Source organism: Onychostruthus taczanowskii, unplaced genomic scaffold (assembly GCF_017590055.1).
Source record: "Onychostruthus taczanowskii isolate IOZ18803 unplaced genomic scaffold, ASM1759005v1 scaffold22, whole genome shotgun sequence".
NCBI classification, from domain to species: domain Eukaryota; kingdom Metazoa; phylum Chordata; class Aves; order Passeriformes; family Passeridae; genus Onychostruthus; species Onychostruthus taczanowskii.
The window spans coordinates 12,511,888-12,531,430 of record NW_024499462.1 but is presented as its reverse complement, the minus strand read 5'-3'; the positions used below and the strand labels follow the sequence as shown (position 1 = coordinate 12,531,430).

Genomic DNA, 19,543 nt, shown 5'->3' with positions numbered 1-19,543 from the left:
AAGTGAAATTCTAAGATGCTGCGGGGAACTTTGATCCCTTTCCTCACATCCCTTTCCCTGCGTGGAAATGGAAAAGGCACCCCGCTCCCTCGGGTGCGGAGCGGCTAGCGTGGGAAAGCAGACCCTGGCAGCTGAACGAGAATGTGATGCTTGAAGAACCTTCTGCTCACTTTGTACGAGGGATGGAAATCTCCAAAATACTCGGGCTCCTGGTAGAGCTCTCAAGTCTGCTATCCTGTCTCAGATGTGTGGAGGTAAGAAAAGGTTCTTTTTCTATCTGCTTATAAGTCACATGGCTCTTATAATATCCTCACTGTAAGTGGATCTTGTTATTACTTGACTATGTTTTCTAGAGCATTTAGGCAGATGTGGTCTCTGGGAAGGACTGGGGGCTTGGGGAGAGATTTGTTTCATTATGCATATAACTTCAGAAAAAGAAATAAACCAGGAAAGCAGAATACACAAGGGCTTGCAGATGCTTTGGCTTGGGTTTCCAGTGTTTCTCAGGCACTGCGGTGACCTTGGCAGGAAAGATCCTTTATTTCTGTTCTTTGCTGATTGTCTCTCTTGCTTGTGGACAGATGATTTATAGACCTGGGACAATGCCTGCAGCATAGGCTGTTTGCACTGAATTTAATTGGTGGCGATGGTCAGCGTTGGGGTATTTTGGAAGTTGCTACAGAAACTGACAGGAACTAATTTTTCATTAGAAGGGAAGTTTATTACTTGGACTGAAGTACTTTTGTTTATGGTCCCCAGGTTCAGTCTCTCATATATATCCTGTTATTAGTCTGACCCATCCTTGTATCGCTGGCAGGCTTACATGTGTCTGCAGGTGTGCACTAAAAGCTAGGGATTGAGGGACCTGGATTGTGGTGCAGTCACAAAAGTACAGCTTAGATCACTTTCTACTCTCTGCAAATAGCTTTGAGATCCTCGGGTAAGTCCTTCAGTGTTGTTGGTCCAGAAACCCTTATGTGGGCTTGCAACAGCCTGATACATGCAGATAGATGAATTTTTTGCCTGAAAAGGGTTTATCTGTGTTTCTCTTTGTGCATATGAACCTGAGATCTGATTTGCTACTACTGAACTGTGTCAGGAATTCATCTTCCATATGCAGTATCCATTCTGACTTCTGGGAGGTGATGCTGGAGCTTGGCCGTGGTTGTCAGCACCTTCTGGATCATATTCATAAGCTTGATTTGAAAATGATATCTGACATGAATAGGTGTTGTTCTTGTCAGGCTTCTGTCGGAATTACCTCTGCTAATTCCAGAAGTGGATTTGGTTTAATTCCAAATTTAACTGTTCCTATTTTCCAGGAAGAGGTGAAACTGAGAGAGGCAAAATTACTGCATTTTGAAGAAAACCACAACCATTACCAATAGCTAGTATCCTTTAGTCACACATCTCTGCTCTGTGAATTACAACTCTTTCTTCATATAAAAGTATTAGAAATGTTCATTTAGAATGTTTAGAAACTAATTAAACTACAAGGAGCTAGCAGAAGCATGTACAGTTTCTTCTTTTCACTCTGAGTCTGTGAAGGTCTTGCACTTGCTTGCCCATCATGTAGTGATGTTGAGTGGAAATCTGTCTATAGTCACGTTACAACCACAAAAAAACCCTGCCTATAAGAGGAAATGCAGTTTTGGGGCCAGACAGGATGCTAGAATTCTGAGGATTTTGTTTCATATTTTTTGGTCTTGGCTATTTAACCTCATTTCGATAACAACACCATAGGCCATATCATATTTTCAAGTATTAAAACCAGAATCCTCAAAAGGCCTTGGATTTTCTTCCTTGGATGTTTCCCACTTTATACATGGATGTTTATTACCATTTTATCAGGTATCCTGAGGGCATCATCCTGTCACTCAAGAAGATAAATATCTGCTACTATAGCTGTAGATGACTTGCCCTATAAACAGTGAGAGAATGAGTACATATTATTTTTCTTACTGATAATAATGATTTTCTTCTAGATTTCCTTTCCATAGGCATATCACTCAGACTTCTCTGTTGGAAAAAAAAAAAACCCAAAACCAAGCAGAGCCCAGTAATGCAGTGCTTAGATCAAGGGTAAATCTCTGCAGGCCAGTAGCTATTAATTTTGTTTTAAGTGGACAGAGCTATGGTTGTATTTGAAGAGGAGCATTGGGGAGACCAGGGAAGAGGATGGTTACTAGGGTGTGTTTGCCTGAAGCTGAGCTTCTTTTAGGACATGCCCATGTTTATTTCATTGGATAATCATCTCTCTGCTTTTGCTCTGTTTCTTTTTCCAGGCTTTCCTGGGATCCAAGCCCAACCAAAACCATTTGCAGAGTGCAGGTAAGAACAAGAAGTTATTAATTCAGTCACTGGGCAGGCTCTTTCCTCCAGTGGTGATCTGAGACCATAGGCACAATAAACCACTGCTACCTGGCCTTCTTCCTTTCTTTTCATCACTTCTTCAATCTTTTCTCTTGTCCCAATGCCTGTTTATCTCCTTCACCAACATGGCCAGACTACCTCTGTTCCTTCATGTTGAATGCTCTTGCAGCTCCCTGCTCCTCCCACATGTTCTTTTCCTTTAATCTCTTTCTTTGCCTTGGTTTTTTTGCATGCTTACCTTTTCTCTGCTCTAATAACTACTGAATTCTCAGACACCCTCTCTGAGGGTCCCAATTGATGCCACACATATGATTTGTTTTCCAGGCATTGACTTCCAACTGCTTCTCATTTTTGTACCTTGCATTTGACCTTCAGTTTTCACTTACCCCCTCTGGGCCTGACAGTGGCTAGAAGGCAAATGACATGATGCAAAGTTACTTTGTACCCCTGCTCTTTGCCCCAGGTGCAGAAGGGTTTTCTGAAAGTGTTGGCTTCTTTCTGTTTACTTAGTGAATAGAGCTGTACATGTCCCTTTCTCAGTCTACTCTTCCCATGTTATGGACTCTATAAAGCCCACAAAACTGGGTGTTTTTTTTCCCACTTCATTATTTCAGTGCCATGAATGGAGAGTTTTCTCCTTTGTTAAGGACCATAATAAATTAATTATTGGGTATTTCTACACTGGATATTTCACATGGGCACTGAGACACTGGCACCTGCACTTCCCACAAAATAAATTCCCTTTCTCTTCCAATATATTAGCCAAGCTCAGATAAGCCAGGTGATCTGCTCATGTGTATAGAGAAGGTACATGCAATGAAATACAGTGTCATTTCCCACCTTCCTGCTTTGTACAGTTCTGCTCCCAAGTGAGTACATGTATTGCATGTACAGTAATGGGAATCAGTTCAAATTATCATGTTTGGGCCCTAAGTTAACACTCTTCAAAGGTCTGTCTGGGCAGTTCATTGCTTCAGATCAATTTGTGGTTTAGACAGTGAGTATTATGAATATTCTTTGAGCAACACCTTGAAGAGCGATAAGAGTTTGCATCAAGCAAGCAGCAGCTGAGACTGCAGACACCAGGGGTGTTTCTCATAACCAGCCGGCGTGTCCCATGTTGTCTGAGCTTTGGTGTGTGATGCCTTAGGTGATGCTAACCCTCCCTTCCTGTGCCCAGCGCCCAGCGTGTGTGCCGTGGGCCCTCTCGGGTACTACAACGGCTCACTGGCGGTCACCGAGGCCGGGGCACGGTGTCTCAGCTGGGCAGAGTTCCCTGATTACGTTCAGCAGTACCCAGACCGTGGCCTGGGGGACCACAACTTCTGCAGGAACCCAGACGGGGGAACGACGCCCTGGTGCTTCTACAGGCTTGTGTCAGGGGCCATCGGCTGGGCCAACTGCGACTGTAACCAAGGTAAGGGCTGTGCTGCCTCAGGGCTCAAGCCAGCACTGTGTGCTGCACAGACTTGCACGTGGCAGGTGGAACACCCTGTGAAAAAAGCACCGTACAAGGACTGTTCCGAATTGTTGAAATAATTAATAGTAGAGGCTAGCCTGTGTGGGAGAAGAACGTCTGTATATAGTAGGGGGTGGATTTAAGCTGCTGTAGCTGTAATGCCTTGTATAGATGTTTTATTCTCATACAAGGAGACTTCTTTTTTTCTACTGCTAACTTATGCCGCTTTGGAAACAGTTTCAGTTATGTAGAAAACAACCCACTTCTGCTCCTTTAGGGTCCACATCAGAGCATTCCTCTGATATAAGCGTAGCAGTTCAAATATAAACTTCTTTAATATAAAATCTTCTGTGGCAAGGCAGGTCATAGGCTTGTGTTAAATTTCCTCAGTGCTGGCAGAAGGACTACTGCTTACTTTGAGGCAAGCAAGGAGCTGAGCTTTCTCAATGGATTGGCTACTGTGCAGCATTCTTGAAAATGTCCTGTTTTCTGACCTTCCTTGCTTTTCCTGCATTTTGCAGAACAGTTGAAACACCAGTTTAATAAATGAATTGACAGTCTTTTTTTTCCCTTGCTAGTTGATGTGCTTTCAAAGATGGCTTCATTAAAGGGAAGAATATAAGTGTAGTGGGGCTGTGTGCCTGCAGTGAGGTGCTGCAGACAGGTGTGTCCTTCTGCAAGTACGTAACTGAGCGAGGAGATATGCTTTCTAAACAGTGGTAAAATTTTTAGTGGGGTGGGAATTGAAAGGGTATTTACATTGGCACTTCCTTTTCTTAGAGAATTTAAAGAGGATTCATCTGTTGTTATTGAACATCTCACTGTAGCAACAGAGTCATGCAGGTGAAGTGCATGACGGAAATAGTTGATGAAGTGGTTGATGGAAATAGATCAGTGGAGTTTCAGAAGTAATTAGATGGATTTTCACACACCCTTTGAAGACAGCATGTAAAATCATCCCCATTCCACGGAAGGAGAATCCAAGAGCTTTTGCAGACACCAAATTTCCTGCTGGTGTTACCATGGATTTGAAAAGACCATAAAAACAACCATCCTCCCAATCAGCCATTGCTGGAACTGGGAAGGTGCCACATCCCACACTCTTTCATGCACATCGCTTTAGTGCCAGCACAGGTACAACAGGGATGAAGGAAGCCAAGTGCAGTTCAGCTCAGCTACATGCAAAGTCCAAGACTTGCTGGTCTGAAACTTCTATCAGCAGATAGCAGCTGGTTTTTGGTTGGGTTTTTTTTTCTCTTTTGGAAGGTGCTGTGCGGTTGGCTGAAGACAGTAGTGTGGAGCTGTACTTCAATGGACTCTGGGGTACCATCTGTGCTGACCACTGGACTGACTGGGATGCCAGTGTTGTCTGCAGGCAACTAGGTCTCAGGTGGGAACCTCAGTCTGGTTGTGAGAGGTACATACTCGTGTGGCTTTTGAAAGAGCAGCCTCTGTGGTTACAGTCCCTCTGGCACAGTGTGTTGGCTGGCAGAAAGGAGTTTGTTTTGTGGTCTAATTTCCCACTTACCAGGGTCCTTTTGTACTGTTCTCTTTCTGTGGCTACCCCCAACCCAATCAGCATTTGCAAGAATTTTTTCAAACAATAGTTTCTGCTTCATGCTCCAGGCTGTGAAAAGTGAGCTGTGAGATCAATTCCCTTTTTTATGATCATCAACTAGAGTTACTATTGTGCTCTAACAGAAATTTTGGGAGTATGAGCTCTCTTTTGGTATCTGGGATTTGGACATTCAAACTTCCAAATAGCAAAGAGATAAGGTCCCCAGAGAGGGAAGGTGATTCAGATAGTTTGGTGTTTGAGTCTATTGATGGGTTTGTTTATTGCTTTCAAACAAGAGTGCTATTTCTGACTACACCAATTCCTCTGCTGTAGGTGGGCATATAAAAGGATTAGGATGTGCTGTGTGCTTGCTTGTGCTTTCCCATTAGACTGTAAATGGTCACCCTTTTATGCACTTCCAATTAACTGGGCACACTGGGAGGTGAAATGCCACAGCTGGACTGGAGAGCCAAAAAACGGAGGGAACTTGTAAATCAAGCCATGCTGTGGCATTTCATTGCTCTCTTGCATCCTCTGTACCAGTGAGATCGGCACAGCTGGGAAGAAGAGTCATTCTGGACCATGGCCTGTTCCCCTGCACCTGCAGTCAGCAAACTGCCATGGAGACGAGGAAGCCCTGCTGCAGTGTGGCTATCAGGAAGCTCTGTCAGGAGCTTGTAACCAGGGGAGTGCCGTGGTAACTTGTGTTCCTCCAGAAGGTAAATCTCCAGGGAAAGATCTCAATCTCCCAAAGACGGCTGATGCTTACGACCACATGCCCTTTTTATCAAGCCAGGTTTTTGTCTGCAGGCAGAAAACTCCTGGTCACTACAGCAGCCAATTAAGGAGACATCTCTGGACCAGCAGTACCCCACTCTGGGGGCTGCAATCACGGGTACTTGTGGGGGGGTCTAGAAGGGAGGATGTGATAAGACAGCATCACGAGAGCTCCTCTAGCTAGAGAGTGGTTCTACACCCTAAACTGCTGGATGTGCTTTGTCTCTGTCTTGTTCTGTTGTGCTCTCTTTTCCTTTCTTGAAGCACAGGTGTAGGTGCCCCACTTCGTATAGTTGGGGGGAAGGAGAGCTTTGAAGGGCGAGTGGAGGTTTACCATGATGGCAAGTGGGGAACCATCTGTGATGATCAGTGGGACGACCGGGATGCTGAAGTAGTCTGTAGACAGCTGGGACTCAGGTAATTTCCTTGCTGTCTGTCATGGAGTGGTAATAGAAGTAGGCAGAATGAAGAACATGAAAGCTTGTCCCTTTACTGCCCTTCACAGCCCTTCCTATAGGAGATACACAGAAACCCTGGGAAACATAATTCTGGACTGATCATCCTATGAAGGGATTTTGTACCCCATTCTTTTCAATTTTATGGGTTTGTGCTGTGTAAAAAAAAAAAAAAAAAAAAAAAAAAAGGTACATTCCTGTCTCAGGATTGTTTGTGTTTACCCCATTCATCATTTTTGCATATGTCCTAATACAAATCTTGTTGGCCTCAATGACAACTTGTAATGGTGATTTCCATATGTGAACTGCAGCTGCTTACTTGGTTAAGTTTAAACACATCTAGTTTCACTGGCTGTCCTTATCCTCTTCAGACAGGAAAGCAAGAGAGACCACCTCATTCTTCTGTGTTTAACATTCAATGTTTAACATGGGAGCTGTTGTATATTGAGCATTCTTGAAAATCACATCAGTACAGGATTATTTAAAATAGATTGTTCAAATTCGAGATCCCTCAGTTTTAGGAGTTTTGCCTGTTATGAGATTGTAACTGAGACTGATGTTACATAGTTGTCTGCAGAAGTCTGAACTGTTCATGTTGTAGTGTTGTAGTAACATTTTCATTATTTGCTGGAAGGGCTCATTACAAACTTTCCAATAACATATTTCAATTAACAGTTGGCAACTCCACTGTGTCAAAAATACAGATGATCTATGGGAAGATAATGACCAGCATAGGAGAGTCCCTGTGCAAGGCAGAATCTGAGCACACAAGACTGTGGCCTTCCTTACTGAGCATACATGTCTGTAATGTTTACAGTGGGACCCCAAAAGCCTTGTCATGGGCTCACTATGGGCAGGGATCTGGCCCAATCCTGCTGGATGAAGTGCAGTGCTCAGGGAATGAACTCTCCCTTGATCAGTGCAAGAAGAGTGACTGGGGACAGCAAAACTGTGACCACATTGAAGATGCTGGGGTCTCCTGTGACCCTTTCACAGGTACAGATGTACAGCTCCGTCAGATGCGGTCGGTCTCACCCCCACATTACTCAGCTTGCTCAGCAGGTAAGCCCTGGTTCAGGATCCTGCACAGCTTCCATATATGGCTCCCACAAGGGCTGCCGGATGTGGAGGCAGAGAGTAAGGGAATGGATCAGAGGCAGACTTGGTGGTGTTCCCACGGTTTTGCTCAGGTAGTGTGGAAAGGCTGAAATGCATCCTCCCCTGGCAGATGGGTATGTTGGAAGCAATGAATGTTTGTATTTTGAGTACCCACAGACATCTGTCTCTTTTGTTTCTTTCACTCGTGGGTGGTACAGAGACCTAGCCGTGGTGCACAGGCTGTTTCTTTTCTCTCCTGCTGAGTGCTGCCCTTTCCTTCTCCCACCCCCTGCAGAGGGCACGGTCCGGCTGGCTGGCGGCCGCAGCCCCAGCGAAGGCAGGGTGGAAGTTTACTACAATGGAGACTGGGGCACAGTGTGCGATGATGGCTGGACAGACCTCGGTGCCCAAGTGGTCTGCAGGCAGCTGGGCTTCAGGTAGGACTTGAGAGTGTGTAGTGTCTGTGCTTCCTGATTTCAAGGATTAGATTCCATCATGCTTCACTGGGATAGGCTGGATCTTAATCCTTCAACGCTGTCTTTGTTAGAAGGCTTATTACCATTATAGAACTTATTAAGGAAAGATTAATAGGTATCCACATCCTTTCCAAGGGGCAAAAATAAATCTATAATTTCTTGCCTCAGCCTGTTTTGAAAGCAGATAACAGGTTTAATACTGTCCTTATGAACCCCTCAGCAAAGTCCGAGAATCTTATTTAATGCTCCTTAAATTTGCAGGTGTCTTTTCTGCTCTGTCAGTAGAAGGATATCACCTATCTGCTCCAAATGTATCACCCTCAATAGCTGAACAAAGACCATTAGAGCAAAAGAGAGTAGTAATGGGGATTTTTAGCCCATTGCTGAGCTGTCATCCCTTCAGGAAGGAGTTTGGGAAAGATTTAAAATCAGGATACTCTTGCCTTTGAGCTGGTAAAATGGGGTTGTGTGGATTTTTTTAACATGATTAGGGTCTTTTAAAATTTCAACTTTATAGATGAAAGAAAGACTGTACTAAAATCTTCCCTTTGAGTTCAGCTACATATTATATTTTAGTGCCTCAAAGTTTGCAGCTTTCTGCAGTTCAATTCCAGGTAGCTGTTTTCTATAAAAAGAAGTAGAATTACTTAAATGTTGACATTTTTGATGCCTCCTCTGCCAGCCCCTCCCCAAACTGATATACCTGCTATAAGTGCAAAGAAGCCTCTGCTGGCTCTCTGTGCCTTTGACCGTGCCTTTGACCAAACACTAGAAAATGGACTGGTCTGAGAGGCCTTCCTGAAAACTGAAGCTGGTGAGATGTGAGGGTGCTTGGTCTGTGTTCACTGAGTGGTTTAGGTCAGGAGGCCACCAGTACCATAGTTAAATGGGGGAGTTTCTCTTTGGATCTGAGCTTTGGTACTTCTGTGGCACTTAGAGTTTCAATGTTATTTTCTGTTTCCTTCCTCCAGTGGTCCTGCTGCCCTGGCCTCTGAAGGAGACTATGCTGCTGGCCAAGGCTTCATCTTACTGGATGATGTGGCATGTGTGGGGACAGAGCTGTCTCTCCTGGACTGTCCCCACAGCAACTGGGGGCAGCATGACTGCTCCCATGCTGAGGATCTAGGAGTCCGCTGTTCCCCAGAAAGCAACACGGTCATGGATGGCAGCCTGGGTAACTCACCTTACTCTTGCCCTGAACAGTGGGAAAGTTTCACCTTCTGGTCTATTCCCTTGGAAGCTCTGGCAGATGTGGGAGTTTTCCCTGTGCTGTTTCAACAAGGAGTCTGCTTTTTGAGGAGGAATGAGCCCTGGCTGAATTAGGGCAGAGCCACAAATCCGTGGCTCCACCAGACTTAATATCAGACCAGCAGATAAGTGGAAACTGGAGAGAGTTGTATTGGCAGTCTCTGAAACAAACCTCAGGGGCTGAGGGACAGTGGCTGCCTTAGCGTGCCATTGCTCAAGGGAACGCTTTAACTAGACCTTTTAGGAAGCTTAGGTGTGGTTACATTAGTGCCACATCTTGCCAAGACAGGAGGATTTCAGATGCAAGGAGTTGCTGTTTGCACTCCCTTGTGTGGATGGCACACTTCTAATTAAAATTGTGAAAGTATTTCAAATTAGTATAATTTATTCATTTATATAATGCCTCATGCTCTCCCCTTTCCTTACTACAGGAGACTTTCCAGTTTGTCAGACATTTGTTATTGAAATAGTTGGCATCCAACATTTTTGTTTTTCCTGGATGTAGAACCCTTCTCTTGCTTAGAATCATGTCATAGTTTTACAATTCAATGGATTTTTTTTCCCAGGCATGTTTAAGCTTGTCTAACTCTTGGCTTAGGAGTTAATAACTTTCTTTCTGTTCTTGTTCTCCTCTTTACTCAGCTTTCAGAGTATGATCCACTGATGATTTCCAGTATGTATTAAATAAATTAGTATGTATATAATCTTCTGATTCAGCACAGAGGTAAAAAGTCTTCATGTAGACACACTTCTTTCAAGTTTTGGACACCTGACCCCTCTGGTTATTTGGATTGCAGCAGCCCATGTGTTTTCTCCTTCAGGGCCTCCTGTGCGGCTGGTGGATGGAGAGAGCACCAAGGAGGGCCGGGTTGAGGTATTGCTGAATGGGCAGTGGGGCAGTGTCTGTGACGATGACTGGACAGACAGAGATGCTGCAGTGGTTTGCAGGCAACTGGGATTCAGGTAAGAGCTGTGCTACAGGCATCTTACAGACAGAAACACCTCTCGGGGGCACTTCTGGACTTGTTTCTGGGGGCTTAGTTTTAGTTTTGGCACAGCCAGATATGCTTGAGGGAGTAGGTTGCTCTTCTCATTCTACTACTGTCTGTGTGTGGAGTAACACATAAATATTATTCCACTTAAAATACACTGGTGCCCCAGGTTCACTTGGCTCCTGCTCACTGAAGATTAGACACCTTCTCTCTAATTGCAGTGGTACAGCAAAAGCCAGGGCAATGGCTTATTTTGGCGAAGGCCATGGGCCCATCCATCTGGACAACATAGAATGCAGTGGCATGGAGCACACCCTGGGGCAATGTGCCACACCTGACACCAGGATTCACAGCTGCTGGCACAGTGAGGATGCTGGGGTTATCTGTGACTACGTGGAAGAAAAGGTCCAAGATATCAGGAGAACAGGTGACATTTCCATTTCTTCTATGCAGGAATCTGGAGCTCTGGTTTAGAATCTCTGCATGCTTTTGTGGTTTTTCCCTGTCATTCTTGTCTTCAGCTGAAACTTCACCTACAAAATAAGCATGTCCTGTCCTGCACCTCCTATGTTTTTCTTGTTTTCAGTGTATCTTCTTAGAAGCACAGAGTGTTCCAAATTAGTCTGAGGAGCTCCACCCATGTCAGGCCTTTGAGACTGCAGAATTTCCCCACAGCCAAGTCACCATACACTTCCTTAGAACAGCACCCATAAACAACCTTTGGGGTTTAGAGTACTGAGGACGTATAAGTATAGGTTCCACTCTTGGCATGAGACTATAGAGACTTCAGGTAAGCACCTCCAGTGAAATTAAGGAAACCTGGGGGATCAAATGTTCTATGAATTCCATAGGCACAACACAACACAGTCAATTACCTAGAAGATTAGCGACCTCAGAGAAACTGAATGGTATTTGGCTCTGTGACAGCAATGCTGATACTTAAGGTGAAGGTCCCTACCCAACTGCTCTAACTTTGCCATGCAGGTCCAGAGTCTGGTGTGTGTGGGATGCGCCTGCTTCATCGTCGCAAGAAAAGGATCATAGGTGGAAACAAGTCTCTGAGGTACTGCTTTGTAATTGCTGAGTCAGACTGGTTTCAGCTTTCCTTCAGGCTCTGGAAATAGCCTGGCAGATGCTGACTACATTAATGCATTTTCACTGGTGATTTTTGAACTTGGTTTGAACCAGTATCTAGGGAAGAATGCAAGCCAGCTGAGCTCAGATGAGACAGAGTGGATGGGAAAAGAGGAAAATGGCTCCCATGTGTGTGAGACCACTTATTCCCGTTTCTTCTTCAGAGGCAGTTGGCCATGGCAGGCCTCATTGCGGCTGAAGGGTTTTCGCCGAGATACTCGTCTGCTGTGTGGAGCAACACTGATCAGCAGCTGCTGGGTGGTGACTGCAGCCCACTGCTTCAAAAGGTGTGTTTGGGAGTGGGGAGCCCCAAGGGATACTCAATGATGGACAAGATAACCTCATACAAGTTTATCCTCCTAGCCCAGTGGAACTACATGAGCAAGGTTTCTAAATTAAGACATCCAGGTTGTGACGTGTGTGATCTTGGAATGCTTATGGGGATAACTCTGAGGCTTTACAGCATAAAGGGAAACAGCATTTTGACATTTTAAGTGCTTTAAGAAACTGTGAACAGGTCGGTTCACAAGCCTGTTGCAACTATAATAATAATTTTTATAGGAACAAAAGCCCTGTGCCTGGTAGACAGCGATTTGGGATGCCAAATCTGCAACAGCTGGCATGATCATATCTGCTAAAGAGGTCCTGCAGTCCTGCAACTGGAATTGTTTTACCACTGTGGTGTGAAGAGGTGGTTCAGTCTCATAGCAACTGAGACTTGTGTAAGTCTGCTTTCCTCTAGCAGTAGTATTGACATCTTGAGTCTGATTTTCTCCAGGTTTGGTGTTGATGTGCGGCGCTACCTCCTGCGCGTGGGCGATTACCACACAGGTGTGAAGGATGAGTTTGAGAGGGAGCTGCCTGTGGAGCGGATTGTCCTCCACAGGAACTACTGGGCTGGCAGCAATGACAATGACATAGCCCTGGTCCGGATGCGGGGCAGAGAAGGGCACTGTCTCTCCTTCAATCACCACGTTCTGCCCATCTGCCTGCCTGACAGGAGAGAGAGGTCTGACATCAACAGGCAAGCCTGCATCATCTCCGGCTGGGGAGACACAGGTGAGTGGTGGGGCTTTGAGAGGCAAGAGAGGTGAGGAAATTTGCCTTCAGAAGCCTAAATGGGCCATTAATTTATGTCAATTCAAGGCTATGTTCTCACTGCTCCCATTGTCTGTGCCAGTGCGTGGTGCTAAGGAATAGGAAGATGAGTTGGGTTTTATGCTATTGCATTTTCATCTGATTTTGAGGCTTATTGAGTCTGCTCAATATTGGTGAAAGCTTTGGTTTCCATAGCATCCCTCTGAAGCTGTGGGAGAGACCAATGCTGCCATCTGGCCACAGTCCTCTCTTTCTTCCCATTTCTACACATGTGTTTGCCCACAGTAGACCCCTAAGGGAGCAGCAGCCTGTGCAGAGCCGCTATACCAAGCCTGTGAGAGGCCCCCATGTTTCCATGACCTGCCTTCTTCATGGTACTGTCATAGTGAAGTGAGAACTTAGAGGTAGAAGGAGCTCTCAGTGAGAAATCTCTCTCAGACTACCTTGCTTAATCTCCGTGTGTATTTCTGCAAGGACAGATGGACTCTGAGTCTGGTTTCTGCTCTGGGTTCAAGACAGCCTGGACCTGTCCTCTTTGAGCATATTGCTGTGAAGCTTCCTACATAAAAGGGAGCACGGAGGCCTTTCTGGGGCTGCTATGACTGGAGAAAAGCCATACATTTAGAAAGATTTCCTGCCAAAAGCCCCAGGAGCTCATCTGCTGATTTTGGACTTGCCTGTCCTCAGCTGTTTCCCTAGCTATTACCGCAGCTTTTTAAGTGCAAGTACGTATTTGCCTTTGGAGTCCAGTTGTGCCAGTTGCACGTGTCACTTCAGGATGTTTGGGGTGGATCAAGGAGCAACTTAGCCATGTAACTACCTTAAGCTGTATTGGAGCTTAGTGGCTAGAATCCTTCCCACGCACCAAACCCTGCTTTCTCAATGAGGAGCAGTTACCTACTACCTTGTGAACTTACATAAACCTTGGGCACAGAAAGGTCATACTCTAATACAGCATATTAGCCTTATGTTCTGAGCAACCCTGGGCTAATAAAGAGATGGGATCAAATAAACTCAAGTCTGGCCAAAGATGAAGGGAATTCCCTTTGAATAATATTTGAATGCCTCTGAAACATCTTCTAAAACTTTTCTGAGAATTGAGCACTTAATATATACTACTACATTTATTTTCTTGAGAAAACACTGTCCTTGCTTTACTGAGGAGGAAATTGAGATTTGGAGAGGTGAGATAAATTGAACAAGGTTCAAGTTACTTGTTGACAGACTCAGGAGTAAGACTCATCCTTTGATCTAACCTTTTTCTACAACCCTCTTCCCCACATCTTTGATCTTAGAGCTCTTTTTTTGTGGTCTGGCTTGGCATCACTGTTTTCTGAAGTTCTCGTGGTTTCAGAGATGCTGAGCTCAGCCTATTTCTATGCTGCAGACTTGACAAGAAATGTCTAAGTGTCTGGTTGCACTGTTGCACCAGGTCACTACTGTTGCCTGTATGTGAATCAGTCTGGCTGGTCTGTTTTATTCCAGGGAAGTCCTATTCCAGAACCCTGCTGCAGGGGGTGGTGCCCCTTCTCCCACGGGAAGACTGTGAGGCTCGTTACGGGCGGAAGTTCACCAACCGCATGATTTGTGCTGGGAACCTCTCTGAAGATAAACGTGTGGACAGCTGCCAGGGTGACAGTGGAGGGCCACTCATGTGTCAGAGATCAAATGGACGCTGGATCATTTTGGGCATCACTTCCTGGGGGTATGGCTGTGGTCGCAAGGATTCGCCCGGTGTGTACACAAAGGTCAGCAAATTTGTACCCTGGATCAAGAAAGTGACCAAGCTAAAATGAGAATGACCGAGCTCTTGGAATTTCAGCACGTGGTCCTTTTGCCCTGCAGCAGCAGAAGGCTGTGGCTTCTGGTCTGTGACTGATGGAGATTTATTTTGACGTTGGACATTGGCAAAAGATTTTAATGTAGAACTGGAAGGAAAACAGTTATGACTGATTCTTTAAAGTCTTTGGTTTCACTTTAGTCTGTAATCTGTAAGCAGAGAAAGCAGGTGCACAGTGGTAACAATGATCAGTATATGTTGCTCTAAATATCCGAATCCTTTAATGCAATCACACTTATTCCTTTGCCCTGGCACACAGAAATGGTAGACGTAGAGAGATACCTACTGCTGCAAATCTATTCATGGTTGTATGTTTGGACAGTTGAAACATGCTACAAGGAGAGGTGAGATGCTTGGAAGATGGCACTAGGTGCTGGCATAGTGGAAATCTTCACTTTTTTTTTTCATAACAGCTATCTTCAGTTCCAGGAATGAGAAGATTTGACCTGAGTTGTGGAACAGGCCAACAATTGGGTTTTTTAGCTTCCCTGATATGTCTCTAGGGGGAACCTTTTCTCTTCTGAATAGTAGGTCTGCTCCCATAGGATCCTTTTCAAGTGTCTGCCTAGACTAAGAGATGCTTGTCCCTCCTGCTGTAATCCTTTATCACATTTCCAGCTGCCAGATGCTGTGGTTTTATTGCTGCTTTTTTGCTATACTAGTTTGTGTGTGTGGTTGGGCTTTTTTTTACTTCCCCTAAATAGCATCTTCTAGAATCAGTTGTTGGTGTGAGAGGCAGTAGCTTTCTTGCCCTCATGATTATTATGAAGAACTTAAAAGACGGACCTCAAGTGGCTGAATAGACATGTCATTTTTCTTTAATCCAAATGTAATGTTAATCTCAAACATTCAGGCATTGAATCATGATTTAACAGCACTGTGGGGACTTCCTACTGGTCTCTTATTCATCATAGTTATTAGCTGCCCTTTGTTTGTGCTGCTAGTCTTTAGTATTTCTGTGTTCACAGTTTTCCATGAAACATGGAATTACTCCTGGCATATAGATACACCTCAAGCAAATTACTCACTCCTTGTGAAAAACAGTAAGTGTGCTGCTAAGCAGCTTCCCACTTTGGTGAAGTGTGTCCTATTCTTGAGACCTCTGGGCCATGCTTCCTTTTTTCTCTTCTTTGCACTCTTTCTCTTTCCATTCCTCTCAGTGGGAGTAAACTGGATTAACTTGAGGGTATGCAAGCACTGTCATCAAGCTGTAGTTCTCAGCCTGAACAGATACAATGCTGAGAGAAAGCAGGGGTTATTGAATATTACAATTTCTTCCTTCTGTTTCAATCCAAACAAATGAACAGAATTCCTTCTTATGCCTTAAGCACTTTTTAAAGTTAATGTATTGTTCTTGAGTAGTAAAAAATATAAGTAGACAGAAGGGCTAAGTGCCTTAATAGCTGTGCAGTGCAGCATCTTCTCACTGTGTACAGATAAAGCAGAGAGGAGACAGGTTTGAGCAGGAGGAGGAGTAAAAAGCTTTGATGTATAACCAAGGGCTTAAATGTGGAGGATTAATACAGAATGGACACGTGGAGCTTGTGCCAGATGTGCATGTTTTGGGTAGGCAGTAACTGGGTCAGGCACTGACCTGCTGTCTGAAAGGTTTGCACTCAGGGCATTGAGGTGTTCAGTATCTAGATATTACCAATGCAAGAACAGAAGGCAGAGCACAGTCTCTGGATTAGCAGTGTCAAATTACAGGGCATGTGGTGACAGAATCCTAGAAATTACCTTGGATTCAACAAGTACTGATTGCCTAAAGCTTTAATTTGTCTTCTATAAATTAGCTTAACATAGAGGTGCTGACCTGACTAGGTGGCTGATTTTTGTGTGTGAAGGCTAAACTATATAGTTTCATTTACCCTATCCAGGTATTATAGGAGAGTTGGACTACCAGTGTTGCAATGCACTGTTCTAAAATCCTGCTTGCAAACTTTATTTTAATGGAGAATTGTTAGAATCTTTAAAACATGCAATGTCAGGACCCCTGCAAACTGGCCTTTGAGACAAATCTGATCTGTTTGTGCCTCTTCTCGAGGTGCTGAATGTCTTGAGCACAGCTTTGTGCTGATAACCCTGTTTAAAATGCCAGACTTGTTCCCTTGGCAGCACTGTGCTTGGCTCCACTGGCCATGTTGTCCTATGGCTCCTGGCAGAGTCTCTAAAATGCAAGCTGCAGACTGCTCCTTATCTCCCAGGCATTAAAATGCCAAGAGGACTGAGGGCAATTATGTCACAGATCTCTCATCTTGTGGGGGATTAAATGCCAAGTTCTATACTGGCAGGAGCAGTACCTGTCTGGGAAACATGGAGAGATTAGACTTTTACCTTCAGCTTCCCCTGAGCCAGCATGCTACAGCAGCTCAAATGGAGTTTCTGTGCCTTGGGTGCTGTCACATCTCTAGTTTAACTTGGTTTGATCTTTCAGTTTATAGCCAACAGGGATAGAAACACCTGAAGGGTGGCACTGTGAGGTTATTTACCTAAGCTTACTTAGCAAGTGGCCATTCAGGAGTTAGCATAAATTACCATGTAACACAAGTGAGATGTGGGCCTGGCATTGCCTTCTGAAATTCCCATGTTCTAGTTTAAAATATTTCTTTCTCCTAGATCTGGTCACTATGAAAGCTGTGAGAATCCTTTTAATTGCACCGTTTGAGTCCTGCATGAACCAGGAGGAGGGAAGTATCCAATGTCCTTTGCCTGCTTTTATACCTTACTGGTGCTGTAGGTGAGCCTGTCAGTACTCTCCTACATTGACCTGGCCTGTTTCAGGACACAGCTGTTGCTCTTCACTGTTTAACCTGGCACTGTGGCCCAAACCAAACTCATGTGCTTTGCCACTGAGGCTTACTGGAACTGCTTGGTTGGATGAACAGCACTCAGTCACCCTAGGACTGTATTTTGTAATGTTGGACAGCAGCAGATGTTTCAAAGGATAATAGTATGAGTTGTGCCGAACAAGTTTTAACAACCTTTCCTTCTGGGGAATTTTGTTCTTGACCCATTTAAATTAATTACTTGCATTACTATTATCTTATTATAATAGTAATGCAAGTAATATTATTATAACATTATCATTAAAAATGGAAGTACAAATACTTGATCCTCTAGGTGCTGTACAAACACTGTCATTCTTTTTTTTTTTCCCTAAAGTGTAAGATTTTATATTCCTAACTTTTAAAAACTATTTAATGTAACCAGCCTTCATCTTCCATATAAATGTTTAAATTTTTTGGTTTTAATCTAACTAAGCTTTCAATCCTAGTATTTTCTGGCAATTAAAACCATTATAATTTTATTCTCCATAGCACATAATTTCTTTTTATGGTTCCTGAATTAATTGCCTTTTGTTTTCATTAAGTACCATCTGTCCTTGTGTTCTCAGCCACGAGAGGAAATAAGTGGCCTGGCTTTATATTCTCTGTTATGCATTTTTCTAGAGATAGTTCCTTTTCTAAGGCTGTGGCTTCTCTGTCTCTCTTCAATCCAGACTGTCTAGGTGTCTGATAACATGCTGACTGTCTCTCTGTCTTCTCTTTCTGATGGATCTTTAAACTTTGGTAAACAACTGAAAGCACTTTGCCAGGGGAGGCTGTATCCCCTGCTGATTATTTGAGTACAGTTTTCTGTAGCAGGCAATTCTGTAAGTGATTTCAGTGCTGTGTCTGTATGCTGGAGCCAGTTTAAACTTGCTAGTGTGGTCTTGGTGGCAGCCTTGCTTCAAGGGGATGAAAACCCATTGAGGTTAGCTCCCCATGTGTCTCAGGTAGGTGCAGCAGTCCCACCAAGCTCACAGAAATTGCTGTAGTTCTGTTTAGGGAGCTCTGGGCAGGGAGCACCTGGAGAGCTGTGTAGACCTTTCCCTGTGCTGACATACATGGAGGGCTGAGACAGTCCATCTTCACAGCATTAGTCCTTTGGATAAGGCTAAAGCATGTGCACTGGTTCCAGGAGCTGAGAGCTCAGTCAGTGTTGCTGGTGGCTGCACTGTGCCACATGGATGCTCTGAGAGAACTTTCCATAGCAGAGTTCTCACACATCATGGTTGTGTGAGAAAGGGACCATCACTGTGAGTGGCTGGGACCATTGGCAGGAGTAGAAACATGGCTATGGTAAGGATCTGAGGAGCAGCTCTTAGTGCTGCTCCTATCCCCCTTTGAGAGAATACTGCAGTCCTCCAAAGGCTGCCCCAGTGCTCCAAAGACTGCCTCAGTACTGGGGTCTTCCTGACCTGCAGTGCCTGCAGTGGTACTATGTCAAACCTGTTCACACTTTGGCTACCTGAAGCTGGATTAAAGATTTATCACTTTCTTGTGGCTGAACACTGCTCTGATGATTTCTATGAATTATGTTCTAAGCTATGATTAATCAGGCAGCTGTTTATTAAGCTGGACATGATGTCAATTATCCTTGTAATCTCTGTAAGCCTGTAGCAGAAAATAACAGATCAGTTTCTCTAAGGTATGACTGGAGGCATTGGTGAGGAACAAGAAAAGTGGGCATTTGCTATCTCAGGGGTAACAGAGGTACATCTGCCTTTTGTCTGCCTTCCTTTCTTTCTGAAGCCTGTATCCTGAAGTCTTTTCACCCCAGAAGAGCTGCAGTGATTCATCAACCACTTGAAGAGAGATTTTTATGTGTATATTTGGCAATCAGATGAAAACTTCAGGGAGATGAAACTACACTGTGGTATTTAACTATTTTGATAGACTCACTGGGAGTTTCTTACAGTTAGAGAGAACAGAATCACCTCTGGTGGTAACCAAGTTGGGACTACTCCTTGTAGAACAAGGCAACTTGGCCTGGACTAATGCACACCTCCTGGGTTCCATTTTCCCTTCTTTGGAAAATTATTTAACTTGCCACATCAGAAACTTGTTTGTGTAGTAGCCCACTCAAGTCCTATTAAAATCCTTTTCTACTAAGGGCTGAGTACCTCTGAAATCAGTCAAGTGCCAAAGCTGTTATGTCCCCTGGATCACCACCAATGGCTCACAAGGTATGCTAATAAATGGATTATACTGTG

The 19,543-nt window shown here is 44.3% G+C and overlaps 1 protein-coding gene and 1 long non-coding RNA gene across 4 annotated transcripts in view; one reads left to right on the top strand and one right to left on the bottom strand.

The window, feature by feature from the left end:
• On the top strand, positions 1-17,815 carry LOC121336151 (neurotrypsin-like). 2 transcript variants are annotated; one of them, XM_041405023.1, is made up of 16 exons: positions 1-254; positions 2,286-2,331; positions 3,554-3,790; positions 5,099-5,222; positions 5,934-6,109; positions 6,187-6,285; positions 6,437-6,584; positions 7,440-7,618; positions 8,016-8,157; positions 9,168-9,370; positions 10,266-10,407; positions 10,658-10,863; positions 11,421-11,499; positions 11,735-11,857; positions 12,349-12,629; positions 14,154-17,815. In XM_041405023.1, the coding sequence occupies exons 1-16, from the start codon at positions 147-149 to the stop codon at positions 14,462-14,464; spliced, it is 2,604 nt and encodes an 867-aa protein (XP_041260957.1). In that variant the 5' UTR covers positions 1-146; the 3' UTR covers positions 14,465-17,815. The 2 variants fall into 2 exon arrangements, with proteins under 2 accessions (XP_041260957.1, XP_041260958.1); XM_041405024.1 differs by lacking the exon at positions 6,187-6,285 and having other exon boundaries at positions 3-254.
• The window catches only part of LOC121336154, a 30,665-nt gene that overhangs the window by 3,781 nt on the left and 7,341 nt on the right, over positions 1-19,543 (bottom strand). The window lies entirely within an intron of this gene.

What these genes read in the sequence shown, in the direction of transcription:
- LOC121336151 (XM_041405023.1), top strand. Translation starts at nt 147, where the DNA reads ATGCTTGAAGAACCTTCTGCTCACTTTGTACGAGGGATGGAAATCTCC. An exon ending in CTCCTGTGACCCTTTCACAG is followed by an intron (nt 7,619 to 8,015) that starts GTACAGATGTAC and finishes CACCCCCTGCAG; the next exon opens with AGGGCACGGTCCGGCTGGCT. An exon ending in GGTCATGGATGGCAGCCTGG is followed by an intron (nt 9,371 to 10,265) that starts GTAACTCACCTT and finishes TTTCTCCTTCAG; the next exon opens with GGCCTCCTGTGCGGCTGGTG.